Source organism: Seriola dumerili, unplaced genomic scaffold (genome assembly GCF_002260705.1).
Source record: "Seriola dumerili isolate Sdu_G_001 unplaced genomic scaffold, Sdu_1.0 BDQW01000432.1, whole genome shotgun sequence".
Lineage (NCBI taxonomy): Eukaryota > Metazoa > Chordata > Actinopteri > Carangiformes > Carangidae > Seriola > Seriola dumerili.
Genome location: NW_019174687.1, coordinates 1,771,127 through 1,791,050, shown reverse-complemented (window position 1 = coordinate 1,791,050; position 19,924 = coordinate 1,771,127). Strand labels below are relative to the sequence as shown.

At 41.0% G+C, this 19,924-nt stretch overlaps 1 protein-coding gene across 1 annotated transcript; it reads right to left on the bottom strand.

The window, feature by feature from the left end:
- Positions 1 to 741: 741 nt before the first annotated feature.
- On the bottom strand, positions 742 to 17,473 carry LOC111233830 (dual specificity protein phosphatase CDC14AB-like; the record flags this gene model as incomplete). The annotated part of the gene is made up of 13 exons (XM_022761734.1): positions 17,084 to 17,473; positions 15,306 to 15,396; positions 9,072 to 9,147; positions 8,371 to 8,463; positions 8,186 to 8,265; positions 7,715 to 7,781; positions 7,328 to 7,390; positions 5,811 to 5,898; positions 5,452 to 5,682; positions 5,206 to 5,344; positions 4,356 to 4,575; positions 4,131 to 4,222; positions 742 to 844 (listed from the first exon to the last, which is right to left on the bottom strand). Coding segments are annotated over exons 1-13 (1,389 nt in total), but the record flags the coding sequence as incomplete, so codon positions are not given.
- Between the last annotated feature and the right edge of the window lie 2,451 nt (positions 17,474 to 19,924).

Below are 19,924 nucleotides of genomic sequence, written 5' to 3'. Positions count from 1 at the left end.
AAAACAAACTCTAGAACAGTGTGTCATTATAAGGGGCACACTGTATGCTTTAATGTATATGATTGGATATTACTAATCAGCTGGTAGCTAAGCAGCTGATGAATGAGCCAGTGATGAAGCATGAATGAAGCGGCTGATGTGAAAAAGACTAATGCAAGCGCACTATACTCCATTACACCCCATTTTCTCATCTACAGTTTCCTGTCATTAGTGTGAATGCTTGTTTGTCTCTGTGTGTCAGTCCTGTGGTAGACTGTGACCTGTCCAGGTGTTCCTCACCTCTCCCCAAATGTCAGCTGGGATTGGCTCAAGCACCCCCCCCCCCCCCCCCCCAAAAAAAAAGGAGTAGGTACTGGATAGATGGTTGCGGTGACTCTACAGCGCTTACTTCATCAGACAGAGAGTTAAAGCTTGTCGGGGCTGACCACATATTTAAGGCCTAGACAACCACAGCACGTAGGTGGAGACCTGCTGTGGTGTTTGACTTCATCATCAGTTGAACTGTGAAGTCAGTGGATGACGGCCGGCCTGGTGCTGAACAGACTGAGGCTGAAGGGACTGGGCAGAGAGACACAGGAAGAGGAGAGAGAGTCACACCATCTTGCAGAGGCTATTTGAGAATAATAATAATAATAAATGATAATAATGGTGGTGTCACATTGTCAGTCTCCTGTTTACATGTGGAAAGCGCATTTTAACTCACCTCTTGATCTGTGTGATGGAGGAGGAGGAGCTTCGTACCAGCTTCTTAGAGGAGGAGGAGGAGGAGGAGAAGGAGAGGGGGACTTTGGTGGACTTTGGGGGAGGGAGGATGGAGCAGTGAGAGGACTTGGACAAATTTAACCTAAATAAGAAACACAAAGGAATCAACAGATTATAACAATTTATAAACCCTGAAATATATAATGAAATATAACAAATAACAGTCATGACAGCAGAGTGTAAAATTTTGACTAGAAAATTTCAGCAGGAACAGAAACAGGAAGGAGGAAGAGCAGATATTTTCATACAATATGATGACACACAAAAAACAAATGCCATTAACTAACTAAAGGCAGCACAGTAAAATATACATATACCTATACACATCAAAATATCATATGTATGAAGCATGAGTTCGTGTCAGAGCTGCACAACGTTCTTCCTACAGCCCCTACTTCAAAGTAAAAGTCTTTGACTAGCAAAACACATAGCGGCCTTTACTGTGAAGAAGCCACAGGAAATGCGGCTGCATGCTGACAGAGACTATTCATTATGTGTGTCTACAAGACACGACAAGACAAAGGTCATTCTCAGCATTTATTCTGTCAGCAGACCAGTTTTAGTTTTTGTGAGGGAGTAACTGAACAAGAGCTGCAGGCAACAGGCTGCACACCTCCCTGTCACCTTTCCCTCCCCCCACACCTTTCCCTCCAGTGGCGGCCTGTGTCAAGAGCTGATGTGGGGCCCTACCCTCCATGAGAAACATAATAGATAAAAACAAAGGATTCAAGTTGGTTTGTATCAATAACAGTGTATTTTCTGACTGGCCATGTGCTCTGTCACAGGCCTCCTGTCACACTCTGCCTACCACACATCCTCCTGCTGCTCTGTTTAACCTCTCCAGTCACTACAACGTCCTGCCTGTCTACACACCTGTTCCTCAGGTCTGCTCCCCTGTGCTGACACCGGTACTGTTTCTCCAGTCAGCTGTCTGACAGTTTAATGTCCGTGTGTGTTTCTGTCTGTGCTGCTCATGCTGTGTGCCGCCTGCTGATCCACCCATCCGTATGTAAGCCAGGGGCCTGTTGCACAAAACACTTTAAGTTAAAGATTTTCCTTTAAGTCTTCTCCTTAAGGTTTCCTTAAAATGCTCACTTAAGTATTTTATGGTTTTCTCCTTATCTTAGTCTTATACTTAAGGAATCACTTAAAGTCAGTTAAACCGTTGCACAAAAGACCTTAGTGTCCAAGGTAAGGAAAAAAAACTAAGGTACCTCTTAACTGCAACATGACTGAGTTTAATGTGATAAATGATAAAAAATGAAGGCGTCCTAAGAAGAGAGGGGGAACCTAACGGACACCCTTAATGAGCATTCAATTTATGAATTGTCCATCTAGAGTTGGATCGCTCCACCTTCTCTCAACTGTGCTCGTCCAGCTCCTGTGTTATTAATGCTTGCTCTACAGTTTGATGGTACGGATCTTTCGGCTCAGGTACAGTCGAGGTGTGTCACGTCCACAGATCAGCCGTGTGTCGGGTCACTCAACTCTGTTTAAACTATCTGACTGAACACTGTGAAGTTCCCACTAAAACAGCAGGAGGATGACATAACAGCACACTTCCCAAAGGTGATAACAGGTATTAATACTGACAAACAAACGGTCTCCATTGAAACAGTAGAATTTTACAGCTGTAAAATCTCTTATTGCTGTAAATTACTTTGCTTTTTTTCCTTAACTAAGGAAACCTTTTTTAAGAGTCTATGCAACACCCTTAATTAACTCCCTCAGCTAAGGAGAAATTAAACCTTAAGTGTCATACTTAAGTAGAAAACTTAAGGTGTTTTGCGCAACCAGCCTCTGGTCCCCATCATTCACTCTATCACAGCTGCCTTTGAGGGGTCATTGACATAATGCATTCCCTCGCCCCTTACCCTAACCTTAACCATCACAACTAACCCTAACCGTAACCCTCAAACAGCCATTTACAGTGGCAAGAAAAAATAAGTGAACCCTTTAGAATGACCTCCATGTATGTATACATTTGTCCTTAAATATGATCAGACCTTCATCCAAGTTACGATTATGAACAAACACAATCTATTTTAATAATAACACACAAATCATTATATCATCATTCAAACTATCACAATGTAGACTGAAAACTGTATGTGAAGCCCTGAGCTGATGGCATTCGATAAAGCTAACTGGAGTCAGGAGTTATCAAACCTGGAGTCCAGTCAATGAAACCAGATTGGAGGTTTGGGTTAGAGACACTTTAACTTATAAAAAAACACTCAAATGTTTGCTGTTCACAACAAGCATCAGCTGATGTGAAGCATGCTTCACAGAAAAAGAGATCTCAGAAGAGTCGTCGATTTGCATGAAGCTGAAAGGGTCACAGAGTCATTAGATCTTCATCAGTCCTCAGTCAGACAAACTGTCCACAGATGGAGATTCAGGTCTGTGGCTACTCTCCCTAGAAGTGACGTCCAGCTGAGACGACTCCAAAAGCACAACGCAGACGCTCAGTAACCAAGAAGCTCAGAGTCACAGCTGAAGGCTGAAAGGAATCAGTGGAACTGGTTCACATCTCTGTTCTCCGTTCTACCTCACACACATCATGGGACATGGTTGCACGGGGCATGGTGTCCTGTCACAGACACCACACTGTTGCCCCCCTGGAGTCTGTCAAAGAGCACCGTTACACTCCACAATGCTACTGGGAAAACCTTTTATGGACTGATGAAACTAAGGTTGAATCATTGGGGGAAAACATGCCGCTCTACGTGTGGAGTAGGAAGGGCACTGCATTCATTTATGAAGTTTATCCAGGTCTCTTCCAGGATAATGTCAGACTGGCTGTCCACCTGCTGAGGCTCAGGAGAAGCTGAGTGATGCAGCAGAACAATGACCCTAAATATCCAAGAACATCGACTACAGACTGACTTCAGACAAAGAAAATCCACCTTCTGGAGTGGTCCAGTCAGAACCCAGACCTGAATCCAGTAGAGATGCTGTGGACTGAGCTGAAGAGAAACATGCAAACCAGTTATCCTAAGAAATGTCTGAGCTGAAGCAGTTCTTTAAAGAAGAACAGTCCAGACTTCTTCCTGAACACTGAGCAGGTCTGATCAGCAGCTACTGGAAGATCTTGTTTGAGGCTATTGGAGCTAAATGAGGTTCAACCAATCATTAAATTCATGGGTTCACTTACTGTTTCCACCATCACTGTGAATGTGTAATGGCTGTGATCAATAAAGATGTAAAATATTATAATAGTTGGTGTTGTATTAGTTCAGAGACACTGTGTTTGTCTACGTTTGTGACTTAGGTGAAGATCAGATCACATTTTATAACAAGTGCAGAAAACCAGGTCATTCACACACACACACACACACACACACACACACACACACACACTGTACCTTGAGGAGGATGAGACTGATCTAGGAGGTCGTTTTCCCTTCAGTGCTCTCAGCTTGTCTCCCTGAGTCAGACTGCTTTCCTTGCAGTTATTCTACACACACACACACACACAGACACACAGAGAAAGAGAGAGAGAGAGAGAGAGAGAGAGAGAGAGAGGGTTATGTTAAATATACTTTATATCAAATATTTCTTCACAGTTTTAAATACGTCCCTCCCCTGACCTCGTCCAAGCTGTATGATTTGTAGAGGGTGGTGTTGATTGACAGGTCATCCATGCTTGACAGTAGGCGGGACATGGCTTCCTGTTTTCCGCCCTCAGAGTCCGGGCTGTGAAGCTGCTGTTGACGCTGCTGTAGCTGCTGTCGCCGGCTCAGTCTCTGCTGCACCAGCTTCTGTTTGGAGCGGTGGACGTCACCCTGCACCCACAAACTGTGCTGTTTCCTACACACACACACACACACACACACACACACACAGGTCAGACAACACTTTACACTCAGCCTGTCAAACTCTGGCGTCAGGTACAGTTCAGAACTGATGACAGAAATGAAACTTAGAACCGTCTCCTTCTTCACAGCAAATGACATTTTACATAATTTTAGCAGCAGCAAGACGAATCAGCTGATTAAAGTAAATTCTTTTTGGCCATAACTCAATAATTCATTCACTAATTATTACACAATTTAACACAGACGTCTAATAGGATAAATGATGACGTGATGACATTTAATATGCAAAGAGTCAAAGGTCAACTTCATTGTGACATCATAACGTTCTGCACAAACACTTTTGGGTCATTATTGAACACTGTGACTCAGGAAGGAGGGACTGTGACCATATTTCCTCTAACTCAACTGGTTGGTGGAGGAAACAACCATGAGGTGGGAATTCTAGTTCAGTTTGTAAGGATGTTAATATGTTAATGCTAACACGCTAATATGCTAGCTGTGAATATGCCACCATTCATATCACCAATGTTAAGAAGTTAAAGAATAAGACTTGGGGGTGCTCAGCAAAATGACAGAAGCTAGATTTATCATAAGTGATCTCACCAAAGAGGAAACTACTCACTCCTCTAAGAAGTTTTGCTGTGGACCGATGATAGATCCGGGCCGGCAGATTCTGATCCAAGCAATGGCTTCAGCTGCAGTGAAGCGGAAGTGCTTCATCAGGTAGCAGCCAATCAGAGTGCCTGTCCGGCCCAGGCCAGCTGTGTTCAGATGAGAGAGGGTCAGTGGAGACAAGTTACAGACAGTCGGACGAAGTAAGTTACAGACAAAGAAGACACACTGTTCTCTGTGATGGTGTCAGTCCCACCTTTACAGTGCACAGCCACTGCCCCCTCTGTGCTCTCACACACGTGCAGGAAGCGCCTGACAATGAGGTCAGAGGGCGTGGTCCCATCCAGGAAGAAGAGGTCGTGGTGCTCAATCCCAGCATTCTCAAAGCGCCTGCCCTCATACAACTTCCTGTTCAAACGCACCACGGCTGTGATGGCATTTTGGTGAAAGTACGCAAAGTACGCCTCTGGTGCGTGGAGAGGATAACCTGGAGAAACAGTCAACCAGCGCCATGATTATTACCTCTGAGGTCATTAACATGAAACACTCATCATTAGGTCCAGACTGAGATAACAACCAGTGAGTCAGAGGTGGTGAAAAGGGGATCAGACTCACCGTTCTCTATCTTACTGCGGGGGTGGGGGCCGCTGAACGCCAGGATCTTCCCTGGAATGATCCAGTTCATGTCCCCGTTTTCTACGCGCTGAAGACACGGAGACAACAGACAGAGAGGGGGTGAGTGGCAGAGACAGTCCAACTAAAACATTTGAATATAACAGCAAAATTCTCATGGTGCTTTGATATCATTAGTAATAACACATAAAAGACATTCCTGACCATGTATCACATACATTTCTTAAATGTAGGAATGATAAGAAGACCGGTCTTGCAGAGGTTTCTGAGGACAGTCTTGTGAATGATCATTACAATCATGTATTAATGAGTTACTTGTATTAAAACATAATTTTTAGTGCAAAATAACATAACATAGAGACGAGGAGCTTGTACTGTGAGTATTTCCATTTGGTGCAACTTTACTCAACTACATGTATCTGCTGTAGTTACTAGTTACTTTTCATATTAAGGCTGTGTCACTTCCTGTTCACTACATATTGCAATTTGCTGTCCACCATTTTATTTAAGTGCATGTAAAATAAACAACAATACCATAGTGAAATGTTTGGTATTATATAGATACAAATTTATAACCTAGCTGTCAGTATTGACACAAAATGATGATGATAAGGATGATGTGTCTGAATAATCTGGTGAGACATTCAGTAAAACTTTGAAGGACTTGAACTTGTAACGGAGTATTTTTATAGTGTCCAGTATTTTCACTGCAGTAAATGATTTGAATGATAATTGCAAGACTTTCAAGACTTCAGGAGCTTAAGTTTAGCTTATGAAGTTGATGAAAACAGTTATATAATGTTTCTGTGGATCTGGAGGAGGTTTACCAAGTATAAGAAAACAACCCTGATGATGTCATAGTGATGTAATCAGGTTATCTCAGCTTGGATTTGGAGACTATAAATCTATCTAACAAACAGTCTGCATAAAAAGTGGAGGGGTTGAGTCCATGCTGTGTTCATATATGTTAACAATACATATTCAATTTTAATTCATATATGCAAATTTATTAAAACAACATACTTATACATACATACATATAAAATGCTATATGCTCTATATCTTTTTAAATTTAAACATGTCTATCTTTTATATTTACAGATATAATATCAACATATATTGACAAGCTTTAGGATGGATGTATGTAACATATGTCTTACATAAACATACATAAACATAGACATTTGTATGGGCTAGACATACATGTCAATACATGTCAGATTTCATATATGGTTTTTACTTATATGTAGATATATGTTTTTACTTTCTCATGTATATTTCACATATGGAAATTCAATATATGTACATGTATTTTATTTGGGTATGGATAAATCTGTGCAGTTCTAAAGTGGGTCACTGTGTCTGTCACAACACTAGTTATGACATCACTGAGCAGGTGATGTCAGCTCTGTTCCAGCTGCATCCAGATACTGTCTCAGTGTCTGTCACATACTGTGACTCTGTTTTCTTTTATTGTTGCACACAGTCATCATCCTCACCTCATAATGTTCATATTCCTCCACATCGAAGCTTTCAAAGTCCAGGAAACCGTGTTGTAACGCCTGGAGGAGAGAGAGAGAGAGAGAGAGAGAGAGAGAGAGAGGTTGTGTTTTAATACAGGCTGATACGGTGATGTAACTTGTCTCCTCATGACCTCTGTTTTTTCCTCTTTAAACTTTCATAAGAGTAAAGGATTAAGAATAAGTACATACATAACAGTAGGAAACCTCTGACCTCTAGAGGGATCACAGATCAGCTGTTTATTTTTTTCCTGATACAAAATATCTTTCATCTCCACCTCCCCACATGACTGACGTATTACTGATGTGCTGTGGTAAAGTACACACCTTCCTCATTCACTAACTAATCAGCTGCTCATTGTTTACCTTGCGTACTGCCTGTAGGCAGTCGAGCACAGTGAGGTTGAAAGAGCACTCTCCCACTGCTGCATCCCTGGGACACACACACACACACACACACACACATATATATAGATCTGTTAATTGTTAACATATTTCAGTATGAGGTGTTTCAGGAACAAAGCAAAGACAGAAACAGAGTTTACACAGTGTATTCAAGACGTGAGCAACATCTCAGAGGGGGTGTAAGTGTGACACCACCCACAGATTGACCTTTACTGAGATGAAACCTCACATTTCTTTTGTCCTTTGTGTCCCGTCTGTCTCCACATTGCTTCACTAATCTCATCAAGTTACAGTGTTTCAGGGTTTTGTGTGTTTGACTGTGTGGAGTCTTGTCGTCTCTGTGAGGGGACACCTCAGGTCGTTGGACTAACTGTGTGTGTGTGTGTGTGTGTGTGTGTGTGTGTGTGTGTGTGTGTGTGTGTGTGTGTGTACCTGAATGGCAGGTAGCCTGTGTTGTTTCCTGAGATCAGAGTCCTGTAGGCTTCCTCTGGACTTCTTTTCAAATAGATAACCTACAGAGAAGAGGTTACACTGCACCATTAATAATGGACAGATGGACAGACAGACAGACAGATGGATGGATTGATGAACTGATGGATGAATAAAGAGATATTTACAGCGTAGGCACCGATGAGGACAGCAGCGTTAGCTCTTTTCTTCTGGTCGTAGCTGGTGTAGTGGACCAGTTTCTTCCTGGACATCGTGAAGGACTGAGGGGATAAAGTCAGAACAGCACTGTGTACATGAGGACTGATTTAAATGATACATTATGTGGACCAGGGGTTGGCAGCCTTAAACATGTGTGCGTCCATAGGCAGCTTGTGAGAAAGGATTTTAATTCATTTATTTATTTAAAGAAATGTTCGAGCGCCCTCTCAGCTGCAGGGCAAATCTGGAACATTAATTGGCTGGTGTGCGGCCTGTCTTATTGAGTTTGATTGACAGCACAGCCTCCCGCCCACAGGGATCACAGGTTTTTATCCTTATAGACATTTGAGTTAAATTGTCATAATTAGTGAATTAATTTGAGAGTTATGTTTTGTGAGGTCTGACACTGACCTTAACCTTTGACCTTTGACCACCAAAATCCTATCATATGGCTCGTGCACAGCCAAAAGTGGAATCATGTGATGAAAAAAATGTATATGTGTATTTCTGGTTTTGTGTGTACTAATACATTTAGCCCCTGGTGTCTCTGTTTGATATACTTAAGTCCTTCCAATACATTTCAGACTGTCACTTCATGTTAAAAAGGATGTAAACTACATATGTACATCTCCTGAGTGAAGTGAGCACTGAGCTTTCAGGCTGCTGTTACCTTGAGCTTCTTGTTGAGTTTGCAGCAGTATCTGTGCAGCATGGCCAGGTTGAGTGGACCGAAGTCTGCATAGAAACTGCAACACACAGACACACAGACCACTCACTCAGCATTGTTCTGCAGGTTAATAATATGAACTACTGCACAGCTACATTCTGCTTCACACTCTGCTCTCATTGCATAATGAGTGCACACGCTTTATGAACTGCTCTGCGCTTCCATGTATATTCCATAATATCTCTCTGGTTTTGCCTCAGCACTGAGAATGTGAACTAATAAATATATAAATACAATAAATACATTCACATCTGTTCTGGAAATCATGACAGAAATATTCATAAACGTTCATACATGAAATCCACGTATAGACCCTCTCCCACATTTCCACTCTGCTCAAGAAGAAGAGAAAGCTTATCAAATGTTGCAGATACTGTAGGTGTGAGTAACATGTCCTCCTCAGTGTTTGTGTTTGTGTCGGTGCAGAAACAACGCAGGTTTCAATCATGGTGAAATCTGTAGAAATTGTCATAATTAATGATAGACCTATATCACTGACGTGTGATGAACATGTTGATTTGTGTTTTTGATATTACAGTGATGCTGACCACCTGAGGCAGGTCAAACATTTACTTAAAGGAATCCTGCAGCATTTCGGGAATAATAATAATAACTCATGAGGTCGTGTTTTCAGCATGGGAACCGAGGTCACGTTAAATATGACTTCACTTTTTCCCTTTTTAAAAATTGGCAAATCATTAATTTTTTTCTGCATTTTAATGTCACACCAGGAACAGGCAAAGAGTAGGTGACGAAGTTAGTTCAATTTGATGACACCGAGGTCATGAAGAGGGAGTTTATATGACACTATGACAGACATATTTCATATGTTGTGGTGTTTGATATTTCTTAGGCTATATCTTTTAAAATATGACAAAAAACTGTAGAATTCTCCACCACAGTAACCCACCTGGCCATGTAGAGATCAGCTGGGGAAGTTGTGTGGATATCTTTTTTTTTTTAGAAAACATAACTGAAGAGTTAAATGAATAAATAAAATGTGAAATATAGAGATTTTCTTCAAATTACACAAACTCAATCTCTGTGAGTCTGACTGATGGCAGGGCAAACGTGAGCCTGCTTCTGCTGGGGTTGTTTGGAATTCCTGTTTGATCTCAGTATTTCTAAAGTGCTGGACACCTGGAGTGAATGAGCATGTACTCGAAGCAGTGACTGTACGTTAGTGGAGTGATGTGTAATACGACTGAAGCTCCTCTGGGTGTCTCTGTGCTCCACTCCACTGTTGTCTCAAGCTTTTGAAGTCACTGAATTTCATGACCACAAATTCTGCAGGAAAAACTGTCTTGCTGATCAGTCTGTACAGTACTGAAGTATTATGAAGTCAAACTGTGAGGTACTTCACTTCATTATTTTCATTTGATGTCACTTGTACTTGTACATTTCAGAGAGAAATGTCCTACTTTTCATAGCACATCTCTCCTCTGATAGATCGGAGTGCAGCGACCTCTCAGACATATTCAGATCCTGGATTTCCTTTAAACAAAGCTCACAGTCTGCACCTTCACTCAGGAAACACAAGAAGCCCACACATCACACACGTCATCAGACACCAGCCACACAACACTGACCAGGACATAATGAAGCTGAATGAGCAGCCGGGTCTCATGGGAAATTCTTACTCATCCCATTTGAATTACAGGACGAAGCTGATTCATGCTGCTGAGCTTGAACTGTAACTGGGGTTAGAGAGGAATTTACTCAGCGATCTTCCAGGCTTTTCTTCGGCACACACACAGATAGACTAAATGTCACATTGGGGTTTATCCAAAGCAGGACAAGACACAAGACAAAAAAATAAAAAAATTGTAACGTTGCCCTAAATAAAAATCTATCCACCCAATTTGAAAATCCCTAGATTGGGGGGGGGGGGGGGGGTCACAATGTCTTCTTTGTCACTTTTTGTTTTTTCACCAAAAAAAAAAAAGAAAGACTAAAGGTCGCACCAGAGCATCATGTGAGCTCATCAGAAGGACGTCTGGCCTAAAACACAGGGGGATATGGAGGGAGGGGGGCCCTTGAGTAAAAGTGGCACTTTGGTACTGAGCTGGATTTAATGTCAGGAGGGACTTGAAAATTTTACATTGAGAACGACTGGAGGCCCCTGATTGGAAAATAATGAGGCAAAGAGCTTGGACATCAGAGGATGCTGGTCTCACACACAAACATGAGGATGATATTTGGTTCTGACCTCTGCTTTCTTCATTTAAACTGCATCAAAAACATGAATTTCTGCTGTTTGATGACCTACAGATGACCATCCATGTTCTGAACCCGTCTCTTTGGATCAGTATGGTTCTTTATTATGGCCCGAGCCACAGATCCCAGCTGTAACAAGCCAGAAACCACAGAAACATCTTCATATCTGGACTTACTGATAACCAATAATATGTAGATATGATAACCAATAACATGTCAGTCTGAACATTTGTTGCACAGAATCTCTTAAAAGGTTCATTTTGTTCATTTATCACCATAAACTCAGCTCATGTTGCAGATACAGACGTACCTTCAGCTTTTCCCTTACTTTGGTCACTAAGGTCTTTTGTGCAACAGTTTAACTGACTTTAAGTGATTCCTTAAGTATAAGGAGAGAAGCTTAAATACTTAGGTGAACATTTTAAGTAAACCTTAACTCAGACTTAAAGGAAAATGTTAACTTAAGGTGTTTTGTGCAACCAGCCCCAGGCTAATAATTCCCTTATTTTCTCACACTGTATGATGACATGTGTTTACTACAATATAGTTATTCCTATTGTCTAGTCTTGACTGTGTATAATGTTACCAGCATACATGAGGTTGTGACACTTCATGTGATTTTTACAGGATCTGTCATCGCACCAGAGAGTGTGTAACACTCCTGCTGCTCACATCCTCACAGTGCTTCTGTTTTCTGAATCTGAATCCATGTAATTCAGATTAGATTTAATGCTACGTGTTTGTTGTTGTTGTTGTTTTTTTTGAATAAGGTTGATTAAGGAAATCTGTGTCAGCCTCTGATGCCCCCTCCCCTCACTGTGTCTCTCATTACATAATGAGTGCGCAACTGAACTGCTCTGTGCTTCCATGTATATTCCATAATCTCTTTCTGGTTCTCCCTCAGCACTGACAATGTCAACTAATGAAAAACTGATCTCTGTATTTGATCCAAAACTTGATCCATTTGAAGCCTCCAGCAGCATTTAAATACACCGAAATATTCTAACCGACAGCTGCTGTTGTTTTTTCTCCAACATGAAAACATTATTTTTAGAGCATTACAGTCATTCTGGTTGATGTTAATGATTAAAGGTCAAACCACTGAAAACATTAGAGGTAAATGGTGACTGGAATGATGAAGTGTCTAGTCTGAGCAGCGTCCCTCTGTGTTTGTCCTCAATCCCTGTTCATCACGAGGACACAGCCACTGATCTCTTCTTGACCTATATCTGACCGATCATAAACAGTGGCTGGACATGTGTCAGGATGACTGGGCTTCACTACAGGCTGCTGTTCACATCAACAAGTCACTGTTTCCTCAGCAGCCTGCTCTCAGTCAGCTGAACTCAGTCATACATATGTATGTAAATATGACTGTACTGATTCATTCAGAGCAACAACAACAGCTCATTGAGCCATTGACCGGTGTCACACAGCAAGTCGTCCGACCTCAACAACCACAGAGGTCACAGAGATACGACCAATAGGAGCATACCAGCAGCAGGCAGGTGTACCAGACCTTTGTCGCCACGGCAACAATAATAAACACACAGGTAAACGATGTAGAGTGGTCACGGTTTTGGTTTGGTTGAGGCACAAAATATACTTGGTTAGGGTCAGGGAAAAATACTTACTTCCTTAAGGTTAGAGGACCTTCGTTGTCATGGTTACAATAATAAATGGATGAAAGAAACAATGATGAAACGAACAGCGGTCTCCTGTGTGACTTTGTCACTCTTTATACTACATGTTATGTGACTTCCTCCTTGCAGGTCACATGACTGCACAGGCGAGCTGAGGGCTGGTCTCTTACTGCAGCACAGTCTCATCTCGTAACAACACATCAGCAGCACATCCTTCAAGTCCAGTAAGTCACCACAGATCAAAGCTGTTCCAGCACACACACCAGCTGTCTGACCAGGACCACCCCACCAGCATTGTTGTGTCAGAGCAAGTCATCAGGCTGTGGCCCTTTGACCCTAACCTAAGTCTCTCGGGTGTTTACTCGGGGTGTTTACTGACTGTTCACTTGCCTTTTAACATGTCCCGGACCTTGACATGAACCATTGTTACAACATAACCCTCCTCTCTGATGCATAAACCAGAAGTCTCTCTCCCTCCTCCAACTAGTTCAGAATCCAGCAGCTTCTCACTGGTTTATCAGACAACATCACATCACTTGATCCTCGCTTCACTCCATTGGCTCCTTGTTGGTTTTAGAATTGATTTTACTGATCACTTGTAAAGTGCGCTGGGACCTCGAGCTACATCACAGAATTATTAACCCATACGAGCCAGTTCACAGCCTTAGACCCTCGGCCAGGACCCTTCTAAAGTCGAGGCTTAAATCTAAAGGTGACTGTGCTCCATCAGGACCCCTTGACTCTGGAGATAAGGAAGAATCAGTGACTTCTTTTGAAACACTTTTTTTAATAGACTTCCTTTTCTGTGATGTCATCTTTTTATCGTTCTTCTATTGCTTTTATAGTTTTTGTTTCTATTGCTTTTATACAGCATCTACTCTCTCTGACTGTCCTTACTTACATTGAAGTATATTGTATGTCTCCCTCTTAACTTCACCTTATTTCTGTCTTTGAGCCTCTTGCCATTATTGCTTCTGCCTCGATTGTCAAAGTGCTTTGTAAAGACAGTTCTTAAAGGTGCTTTATAAAGTTATTATTATTATTATTATTATTATTATTATCATGATCAACATTATTTGCTTCATGTGTGAGTGCTCATAATGTGCTGCCTGTAAAGAGGAAATTAAGGAAGAGAAGTGGGATTAACCACAACTGGACTGTTCCTTTGGTCTTCAGTGTCAATACGACACAGAGGATGATCTAACATGTCACCACAACATCTCCCACATCTGTGAACATCTGTATGGAATAATCTGCATTTGATAGCGCTCTTCTATAATAATAATGATAATAATAATAATGATAAATGAATTATTTGTTGCTCTTAGAAGTGGAAACCGACAGAACGGACAAAGAAGAGATGAACAAACTGTACAAGCAAACGAGAGAAGCAAATAGAAACCATACAGTGAACTGATCAGCTGTACTTTATACAGACAGTAAAATAGATCATGTAAACTGATCCAAGGCTCCTCCTGTCATCACATGTTACATACTCAAGCAGTATTTTTCATGCTCTGTGCTGTGTGAATCTGACCATACCTCAAATGAACCTTATTTATTTATACAGTCACAGAACAGAAATCTTAAATCTATTACACAACTGTATGAAGACGTTGGAAGGTAATCGTTTTACTAACAGAGCTGTGTTGTACGTATGTGGAATATTGTTTGGACCAAAGACTTGTTATTTGATCATGTAAAGTTGTTTTGTTAAACTGACTTCACTCAGATCTCAGGTCAGTTCCTCAGCTGGAGCCACACTGTCACATTAAGGTCTTCACTAACAGTATCAGCTCCATCAGGTCCCAAAGGCTCCAAAGGCCTCACTGTTAATGATGAAGTATCAGTGACATGATCGGTGTCTGTAGGTGGGTCCTGATGATTTAATTAAGAATTCACTTTCCTCTCCCTTCCTTGTCGTGGAGTTTCAAAGGGCCGTATCTCAAAACTTCATCTGCATGTCCCTTTAACATTTTGACCTATTTTCTTTCTTCTTCTTTTTTAAAGACTGGCCCTCAGGTGTTAATTGAACAAAAGAGCAGCAGCTTGTATACTTCCAGTCAGCTAATCACTAGGATGTTGTGATTTCAGTTGTTTTTGTGTAAAACATGATTCATGTAAATCTTCTGTTTGCTGATTGCACCATAATGTAAACTACAGCAGATACTAACAGCACCATAAACGACTACAGTTACAGTTTCAGTCTCACACCTGATGATCCTCTTCTGGATCTATTGGTGTATTTCACTGTGGTCTTATATAAAAACACAGGACTGACTGATGACAGTGACCCAGCTGCTTCACAGAGTCTTACCTTTCATATAGGAACTCCTCATCCACACTGAAGTAATGTGTGCTGGCTGTGTTCTTCGGTTTGACACGAAGAGTGGCAAAGTACAGCCGATCTGTGACAGACAGACAGACAGACAGACAGAGACAAAGAGAGAGACAGACAGACAGACAGACAGACAGACAAACAGACACAAACACAGACAAACAGATGGACAGACAGAGACAAAGAGAGAGAGAGAGAGAGAGAGAGAGAGAGAGAGAGAGAGAAAGAGAGAGAGAGAGAGAGAGAGAGAGCCAGACAGACAGACAGACAGACAGACAGAAAGACAAACAGACAGACAGACAGACAGACAGATAACATTGCATTATTGAGATGTGAGTTCAGCAGGATCTTATGTTTATTCCAGACAAACCAAACTGTTGATTTAGAGACTGGACTGTTATAGAGATAAACCCACACACATTCAAACTCACATCTCCATAGTTCCTGTGTATTCAGTTGAGGTGGAAGTGAACTATTTGTCATGTTGACACTTACAGTTAACAGTTAACTGTGGAAATGTGTTTTTTCCAGCTCCTACATTAACTGAGGCCATAAGAGCTCCACCTTAAAGCACAGCGCCTGTTACTTAACCTGATTTAATACAACTTAATCCTCCTGGAACAACGTCAGCACTTACAAAACCTTACAAGTCATTTAGTAGCCAACAAAAGAACAGCTTTTAGGTTGCCAGGTTGTGAAAAAAGTCTCTGACTTTCTGCTTTTAATTGATCAGCATCTGATTCATTCATCAAATCTTTGCTAACATCTATAACAGCAGGTTTAACTGGTGTAAAAACATTTCAAACATTAAAAACTGTACAAACGATGAAGAACCCCACAACAGTCACAACCTGGTAACCCAAACTTGTTCTTAATACTATAATTGATTGGTAAATTATTAGGCCTATTAAACATTAATAAATCCTTAATAAAGGGTTACTTAAAGTGGACTGTTACCTTTAAAGACCTAGTGTTCTTATTGAGCTGTATTCAATTATTTCAGTTCAGGGGTTTTCACAGTCTACATCTATGAATCTCCCACAGACAGTGAACACATCTTCAGTGAGGTATCCGTAGGTGACAACCTGAACAATGGACATCAAGATAGTAATGTCCTTTAACAGTGTAGATCACAACCAATCTTAAAATGTATGTATCACATCTGTGTGTTCAGATTTGACTAAGTTTTTTTTTCTTCTTTTTTTACAAATGACAACAACCATGCTGGGTTTTAAAATGCCTTCCTGATATACTGTTGACTGTTGACCCTGACTTTTCTCTCCACTGGGAAAATGTACCGTTCTGTCCTCACTAACAATAATAATAAACTTAAAGACTTGTAAACAATTTTAGTGCCATTTCATATCCATAAATCTAAATGTAGCCATTCTAAGCCTTTATTTATGGTATTTGAAAATGAAACCAAACGGCACATGAAAACTATTTTAACACAACTGCAAAAACCGTGTTTCGTTTTCTTTCTTTCTTTTTAATATTTTGATTTGGATAATTCCCCCTGGCTCTATTGTTGTTTTGTATGTCCTAATGACTATTATATTAATGACCTTCATTTGTATATGATAGTTGATTGTTTTATCTGTATTGATGATCTATCTGATCTATTTTCAATAAAGATGTTGGGGGAAAAGTTTTCAAGTGCCTTAATTAACCTTAGTTTTGTATCATAGACACACCTGTCTTTGTATCTAAATGTGTTATTTCTATATTAAAATCATAAAAATCCATGTGTAACTTACCTTTAATGAATTCTGACGCACCGGACTGGTCATACTCCTCTGCCATTTGTCTCAGTCTCCAGTGACTCCAGTAGAAACCTCCGTGTGAACAGTCCTGTCCCAGTCTTTATCGAAGTACAATGGTTTTTCTGGATTATCTGTTATGAGTCACTTGAGATGTGTGGTGTCATCATGAGCATCTCCACCGTCCGGCTTCAGTGTCTCTGTCAGCACTTGGAATTCAAATCTGCAACTAAAGTTACAGTAACTCTTCAACAGACATGTTGCTGAGCGCCGGATACATGTTCACATCTGATGAGACCATCCAGGCGCGTAAACAAGTCTCCAAAGTGAAATAAAAACCTTGACGGTTCAGCTCCTGCCCCGCTGAAACCTGCTGACTCTGTCTGAACTGAGCAGTTTCCCGCAAATGATCCAGATTCAGTTCAGGACTGATTTAAAACGTTTCCGGGAAGATTCAGCAGCTGAGGACCTGAGGACGCGCCACAGTCCCAGAGAGCGCTAATCTCTCTGCTGCTGCTCTGCACATGCTCCGTGACACACACACACACACACACACACACACACACACACACACACACACACACACACACACACACACACACACACACACACACTGAACCAGAGAGTAGAATATTCCTGTAATCTCATTTCCTGTTATGATTGTTTACATAATACATTTTATTACTGATAGGCAAATATATGAAATATATTATTCCCATTTTAGTGATTATGTTTGTAGGATAACAGCAGACCTCATCTAAAAGTGGAAGATATTTGATGGTACTTTTTTCACCATGAATTTGAATGCAGTCCTCCTCCTGTAATTCCAAAGACCTGTCCTGTAGTGTTATTGTGTATATAGTGTTGTATGTGACTTTACAGTGGTGTCTTTACAGTGGCTCACTCTGCAGACTGATTCACCTGACCTGAGGAACGGCAGCTTGCTGCTGTCTCCCATGGGTGCGGAGCCAAGGGCCTGGGTGCCAAATGTCTGAGCTCCCTGATTGCCCCGCTGAGCTGTGAGTCTCACATGGGGCCGAGTAAATCTGCACTTACATCACACAGTTGTACAAGTGTTTGATTATACAAGAAGAGTTCAACTGGTTATTAAACAAAAGTCACTTATTCGTAGAATCACTATTTTCTCAGGGATGTTGTATTGACTTACAGTGCGTCTGAGTCTCAATACTCACTCTGCTGTAGTCCTGTAATACACACTGCTGTCCAACAGAATATCATAGAAACTCCTTGAATAGTGTGCAGTCATGACAAACAGACAGCCTGGTGAGACATAGTTGGAGCGGTCCTCCAGGGTCCAGACTGATACATCTCAACAACTGTCACATGTGTGAAGGAGATCTTTCTCACTCCTGTGTCCCTCTTGTTTTCCTAAACCTCACTAACACTCCAAGAGTTCAGGCCATAACAACCTTCACACTGTTAGACATTGTTCAGCTTCCATAATGACTGTTTGTGTCCAGATGGAGCCGCTGCTATCATCTCTAGCTAGCGTACCCAGGGTCTTATAGACAGAGAAAGGACAAGACACATGTAATATTAATTAGGTGAGAACATGTGACAATGTGGATTTTGTTCACTAATAGCATCTTCACACATGAATGTTGCAACCATGGGAAACAGGAGAGATTTAAGAACTGAAATCTAAGAGGGAACACTGCTCTACTCCTGGACCACCTCATCTGAGATGTGCTTCTACTCTGAGATTCAGATTAATCTTTTCTCCCTGATTTATTATTTAACACGTACACATTTATTTTGGTCAATTTTCACTTAATGTAAATATGATAATTACTTGTATACTAATTAATTTGTTTTTATTTATTTATGTATTTGTCTTTCACTTGTTCACCTTGGATAATGTTTATATCCCAAAGGACAATGCTTATACCGTCATATCATATGTTTTTATAAATGTGAATGTATATTCATATAATTTTGTAATTCTTTACTATCATGAAAACGAGCACTGATACATCAGTTCATTGTATGTTTGATTTTCTTTGGCTCAATAAAACATATTTGAAAATAAGATAAATGTTGTAACCATGAGAGACCTGGGGTTATAAAGCTACTGTCAGACCAGACGTCAGAACATGGTGAGGCAGCACTGTGGTTCATCTGCTGTCATTATACTGCTCATCACTTCAGCCTGAGACATGTGGACTCCTGGTCATCATGTCAACAGCTTGGCATTTGTAACTAGGCCAACTAGGCAGAGAGGCTCATCAGCCTTCATTAACCACCCAACTTCAATAACCCACACTCACACCCATCTCCACCAATCACCAGCACACACTCTCACTTTTACCATGCCATACTGATACAGTGATTTATTTTGTCCAGTTCTCTGACTCATGACTGGAAACCTGCCAAACTACTGAGTTTCACATCAGCCTAACCTGTAGTTTGTGTTTAGCGCTACTGAGCATTCTACACTCTGCTCTTCAACATATGTCTGTGTTAGCATGCTGATCAAGTATCAAGAGACATTTAAAGCGCCTCTGTAAAACCAAACCCCACCTACGCCTAAAAAAGGAAGTACAAGTTGTCAGTGTTAATGGTTTTAGTCTGGTTTCATCAGACACTCACTGTTTGAAATGTGTATTTCAAAGTGGAACTTTCTGTCTAAAGGCCAATTTATACATCTGTGTTGAACTGATGCAGGTACGCCTTAGCAACATTAGTAGCACTACATTACAAGGGCACCAACTGCACATGTGCTCCCCCTATTAGCTCCAACTCCTAGAATGATCTGCCCTGTTTCAGTCAGTGCTGTAAGTATGATGTACTTCTGTAGTCCAACTCTGAAGTTATCAT